This window comes from Monodelphis domestica, chromosome 2 (genome assembly GCF_027887165.1).
Source record: "Monodelphis domestica isolate mMonDom1 chromosome 2, mMonDom1.pri, whole genome shotgun sequence".
Taxonomy (NCBI): Eukaryota; Metazoa; Chordata; class Mammalia; order Didelphimorphia; family Didelphidae; genus Monodelphis; species Monodelphis domestica.
The window spans coordinates 414,922,889-414,928,888 of NC_077228.1; the positions used below are offsets into that span (position 1 = coordinate 414,922,889).

The 6,000-nt window shown below is 36.3% G+C and overlaps 1 protein-coding gene across 1 annotated transcript in view; it reads left to right on the plus strand.

Annotated features, from left to right (window-relative positions):
* Nucleotides 1-5,636, plus strand: part of ABRACL (ABRA C-terminal like) — a 32,214-nt gene extending 26,578 nt beyond the window's left edge. Inside the window, exons 2-3 of the mRNA XM_003340393.4 lie at nt 281-347; nt 5,040-5,636. Coding sequence (XP_003340441.1) covers nt 287-347; nt 5,040-5,224 — 246 coding nt within the window. The 5' untranslated portion in view covers nt 281-286 and the 3' untranslated portion in view covers nt 5,225-5,636. The remainder of the gene's footprint in view (nt 1-280; nt 348-5,039) is intronic.
* The last annotated feature ends 364 nt before the right edge of the window (nt 5,637-6,000 follow it).

Below are 6,000 nucleotides of genomic sequence, written 5' to 3' on the forward strand. Positions count from 1 at the left end.
GAGAAATCTTAAGAGACCCTTTGTGTTTTGTCCGAAGGATAACAATTCCTGGCTTCCCCTTCCCCCTGAAGAGAATGTACCTCTCAATTGTTCATGTTAGTTGATCCATACTTGCCTCAGGTCCCCTCTTGTAACCCAAAGCAAGCAAGAGTTTTAAGAAGAGATGGGAAAGTCAAAATGACTAAGTGCTGTAGAGAGAAACTACTCTTTTAAGTCAAACTTTATGTAAGATAGAATTGTAATCATGGTAACAATTTTTCTTTTTCCCTTCTCTTTTAAGGCAACAATGAATGTGGAACATGAAATTAGCCTCTTGGTTGAAGAAATGCAACGTCTGGGTACAAGAGGTATGAAGTTATATTTCTTTCTTATTATCCCTCACAGCAGGCTAGATCTCCATTTGAGGAAAAGTCCCTAGCAGGCATCTAAAAGCTGGAGGAAACCCCAGCTGGTGGTTTTGTAATCACTCACCCTTCATGTTATGTTTATTCCTCAGAACGATCTCTGGAGGCCATATTGGTGCTGTGTCCTCCCTCTGGTGACAGTGGTCAAATGACATTTTATCCTCTCAGGAGAGCAAGACCATGGACCTTCTTCCTCCTGGCTTTATTAAAATCAAGGAAATTCTAGTCAGGCCCAAATCTTATTCCACTCTAGTGTTTGGAATTTCTTTCTTGCCCTAAACTGAGCTGTTGTTTTACATATTCTAAATGATGAGAGACCTAAATTGAAATTATACTAAATTGTCTTCATTTTCTCTGAATTCTTGAGTTTTACATAACTGCATATTCATGTACATAGAATCAAAATAAGCTATTTTCCTCTCATATTCTTGTGTAGTTTATTTTTTTAAATCTGCATTTCCTTCAGCTACACACTCATCAGAAGATAATGACATGTAAAATTGGTAGCATTAGGACTTTTTTCCTTGGTGACAATGAAAGCTACCATTATATGTGAAAATTCAGGTATTCATTCGGTTTAGATTAGCTATACAAGAGACTGGAAAGCATTTTGAAAATACTAACAGTAATATAAATACTTAGCAACTAGGAAAATGCAACCCAAAGTTTAAAAAAATGATACAAACCCACAAATAGCATAAATTAGAATCTTTGGGAAAGTTGTTTTGTTTGTGTAGCTTTATTTCTTCTTATTGCCATGTTCTTTGCTTAAGAATCTTTTGAAATGCCAAAAATGCTAAACTTATCAGTAGCTAGGTTTTGCCAATTCTACCTCCACAATTTCTTTTGCACATATCTCTTTCTCTCTACTCACATAACCATTACCCTGTTTTAGGCCCTCTTTATCTCCTACCTGAACTTTTGCAATAACCTCCAGTTTATAATCTCTTCTTTCTTCAATCAATATTCCACACAGCTGCCAAAATAATCTTTCTAAAGCATCTTTCCCCCATGACACTCCTCTGCTCAAGAAACTTCAGTGGCTTCCTAAAATAAAATAAAACTTGGTTTGGCATTTAAAGGCCTTTGCAATCTGGCTCCAGCCTATCTTTCCAGGCTTATTGCACATTACCCTCCTTTGCACACTCTGTATTCCAGATATACAGGCCTACATGCTGTTCTGGAGGACTTGGCCCTCTGTCTCCTGCCTCTGTGCTTGGCATCAGCTGTCTTCCATGCCTGGAATGCATTTCTTCCTTTTTTCTGCTTTTTAGATTCCTAACTTCCTTCAAGGCTTAGCTTATGTAACATCACTTATTGGAAATTTTTTCTGATCCCCTTAGTAGTTTGTGTGTGCTCCTTCCTTTTTGAATTGTCATGTTAATAATTAAATCCTTTTATGTTGTTATCACCATCACCACCTCTATCCACCCCCACCCAAGAATGTAAGCAGTGTGGGTCCACAACTGTGTTTTTTTGTTTTTGTACCTTGCCCATATTAGGCACTTTATTGCTTTGAATTAGAAATTCAATGTCCCTTGTTATGTCTTCTCTGATCAGTATGCTTCCTGCTGCTTTATGCCTTATCCTTAATTCACAGATCAAACTTCCTCTCACTTTCATTGAAATAACCCATTTAGAGGCAGCCAGGTAATACAGTGAATAGAGCACCATACCAGCTGGTCCTGGGTTCAAATGTGGCCTCAGATACTTCCTAGCTATGTAATCCTTGGGAAGTCACTTAACTTCCATTACCTAGCCCTTACCACTCTTCTGCCTTGGAACTAATACTTATTATCAATCTATGATAGAAGGGAAGAAAGAAAGAAAGAAAGAAAGAAAGAAAGAAAGAAAGAAAGAAAGAAAGAAAGAAAGAAAGAAAGAAAGAAAGAAAGAAAGAAAGAAAGAAAGAAAGAAAGAAAGAAAGAAAGAAAGGAAGGAAGGAAGGAAGGAAGGAAGGAAGGAAGGAAGGAAGGAAGGAAGGAAGGAAGGAGAAGGATATAGAATAGATGGATAGACAGATGGAAGGGTGGATGGATGAATAGATAGATAGATTGATTGATTAATTTAAAAAATAGAAACATTTTAACTGGTTTGTAAAAGTGTGACCATCAAGCAAAAACTATGTCTTATTTAACAAAGCAGCAAGGAAATATTGACTGCCTACAATGTGCTCAGTAGTAGGCAAGGTGCTGTATGGAATATAGTTAGTCCAATTGAGAGACAAGACTAACATGAAACAAGCAAGAGAAAAAATAACTGAGAAACTATATGCAACAGGAATTCTTAGAAGGGAAATTCTTATTAGTGTAAATTGGAGAAGTCAAGGAAAGCTTCATAAAGCAGATAGAACTTTAGCTGGGTCTTGAATATTGGTAAGTTTTGGAGACAAGGGGGCCTGTTATGTGAGCTGAATAGCATGAGCAAGAATTTGGACTGAGAAGGATGGAGAAAGGCAGGGGAAGAGGGAGACAATTAAAAGATGGCAAAGAGCTTTTTTTTTTTTATCCCCAAACTAAGGGTTTATTATTAAAAAGTCAAGCATTTATTTAGGTATTTTAGACTCTTCTTTTCAGCCTCTTACTTTGAGCTCTTTCCCTCATCCCCATTTTTTCCCCAAATCTCTGTCAGAGAACACATTACCTTCCTAGTAAAAGAGAATCAAATAGGGGCAATCTAGGTGACTTAGTAGATAGAGAGCCAGGCCTGAAGATCAGAGGTCTTGGTTTCAAATTTGGCTTCAGATGCTTCCCAACTGTGTGACCCTGGGAAAGTCATTTAACTCCACTTGCCTAACCCATACCACTCTTCTGCCTTGGAACCAATACTTAGTATTGATTCTAAGATGGAAGGTAAGGTCTTTTTTAGAGAGACAGCATGGGATAGAAGTGGAGAGGTTACTGGAAAAAGAAGTCTGGACATTTTCATTTTAGTCTTGTTTTTGTTGATTACTATTTTTGGACAATTTATGCCTCAGTTTTCTTATCTGCAACATAAGAGAATTGGAGTAGACTATCTGAGGTTCCTTCCAGCTCTAAATAGTATGATTCATGATCGATATAACCCTTTCTCATGCTAAAGATCTGCAGGCAGCCTTGTTTGTGTTTCTTGGCTATGTTCAATTGTGTCAGAATATGACTTCTTTATGTCTTTGTCATAGTACACTGCCTTTATACTATTTGAGAAAACTGGACATGCACATTTTCCTTTTGCTATCTCCAGGCTTAGGTATAAGAATGGCTTAAAAAGTCATCAAAATATTTGTAAGCATGAAATCTATCTACTATTGAAAAGCCACCAACCTGTTATTAGTTACCATTTATTCTGGAGTATTTCTAATAATCCATGCTGTGCTTTACAAAGCTAGGTCGTATAAAGATGATGATGGCAGAATTGACAATGATGGAGAAGGAACAAATATATCATGCAAGAGGCAAGCAGGCCTTCAGACAAAGTTGGAGGGAAGGGACTTCTATAATAGTTACCTTTTATGTAGTGCTCCGGCTCTGTTGTTTAGAAGGCACTGCACATGTTATCTCATTAGATTCTCACAATCACCTCGTGAGGTAGTTCCTATTATTATCCCTATTTTACAGATGAAGAAACTGGCTGAGAAGTTGTGACTTAAAAGCTTAGGGTTACAAAGCTAGTAAATGTCTAAGGTAGGATTTGGATTCAGTCCATTTAATCAGTTCATCTGGGTTTAGACACAAGGTAATTCCAATAAACGAACACTTCAATAAAGGCAATATCTGAACTATGGGGAAAAATCTTAACTCAAATTTTGAAGATAAAATCTACTTTACTGGAAAAATTTTACCATGGATATAATTTTTTAAATCTTTACCTTTCATCTTGGAATCAATATGAAGTATTGGTTCCAAGACAGAGGAGTGGTAAGAGCTAGGTAATTGGAGACAATGAGGGTTAAGTTACTTCTCCAAGGCCACACAGCTAGGAAGTGTCTGAGATCAAATTTGGACCCAGGATCTCCTGTTTCTAGGCCTGGATTTCAATCCACTGAGCCACTTAGTTGCTCCATAAAACCCTCTGTTTTTTCTTGGTTTATTTCTTGGTTGAAATGAACTCTTGTGGCCAAATAAATAAGGACCTGATGGCCAGCCCTTCTAGGGATATGAGTTGCTATACGTTAATGAGATTGATCCTTGGATGATAGAATAGGCACTGACTTCATGACTCTCCAGCTCAGGATGACTAGCTGGTGCTCCATTGGCATAGCCTTTGAAGACCCTGAGTCATTGCCATACAGGTGGAGGCATCACAGGAAGACTTTTATGAAAGCATAATAAAAATAGTAAATAAACAATGTAGGAAACATTTATTAAATGCCTACTGTATTATGAAACATTGTTTCTTGAACAACTTCTTAGAAGACATTATGTTGTGATTATGCTGGTTCTGGCAAATCTAAAGTTTTGGTTTGTTTTTGAGGGAATGGGAAAGTGTATTTAGCCATTCTCCTTGCAGCTCATTTGGAAATTCATTAAACTTGGAAGATTCCATTAACCTACCCGATTTATATGAACTAGCTTACAAAGGATACTTGTTAAAGATATCAACCCTTTAAAGATGGAGTCAAGAAACTGACAGCTAACTTTATCTTATATTGATTAGGTCCTGATGGAAAGCTAAGTGTCAAATTTGGGGTACTTTTCCAAGATGACAAATGTGCCAACCTCTTTGAAGCTCTTGTGGGAACCCTCAAGGCAGCCAAGAGAAGGAAGATTGTAACTTACCAAGGAGAACTGCTCTTACAAGGTGTCCATGATGATGTTGAGATTGTATTGCTTCAAAATTGATGTATTTGCAAAACTATTGGGCATTGTTATTTTTGTTTCTGGCAAACTATGATGAGGATTCTTAATTAAAAGACAATATCAAAGTGTTTAATGTATTTTTCTATAACTTTGTAATCAAAAGACTTGTATTTTGGAAGACAGTCCATTTTGTACTTCTTAGAACATTAGTGCATTGCATTATAAAATAAAAAACTCAATAATTATTGTTTTTCTCAGGAATATGTTTTGAAAGTGTTGGAAATAAAATTGGTGTGTATGGGGTTTTGGTGGGGGGCAGTGTTTTGTTTTACAAACCCATTCTTAAAAGTGAATCTGATGATTATGTTGCCATCATGTGAAAATAAATAAAGGTGATTTACCTAAATTGGTGACCAAAAGCTATAATGAATCTGTAATAAAGCCATTTACATCACTTTTAGACTTGGCTTCTTTATGTTTAAATGTTTTTGTGCATTTCATAATATAATTTACTTGAAAATAAAGTCAAAGAAAAAAGAAACTCCTTAACTATACTTTTAATTTTTAGTGGTTTAATGTCAATTGGTCAGATAAATCCTGATTGTGTTATTCATTTTTGTTTGCCACATTTCAGAAAGGCCATAAAGAATAGCCAGAAAGTGGCAGCCAAGAATGGTAAAAGAATTTGGGGTCATATAAAAGGATCAATTGGAAGAACTAGAAGGGTTTACTTTGAAGAGAATATTAAGGGGAAACTTGATGTTTTCAAGTGTTTGAATGGCTGATCAAATAGAAGAAAGAATAGACTTGAACCTAAA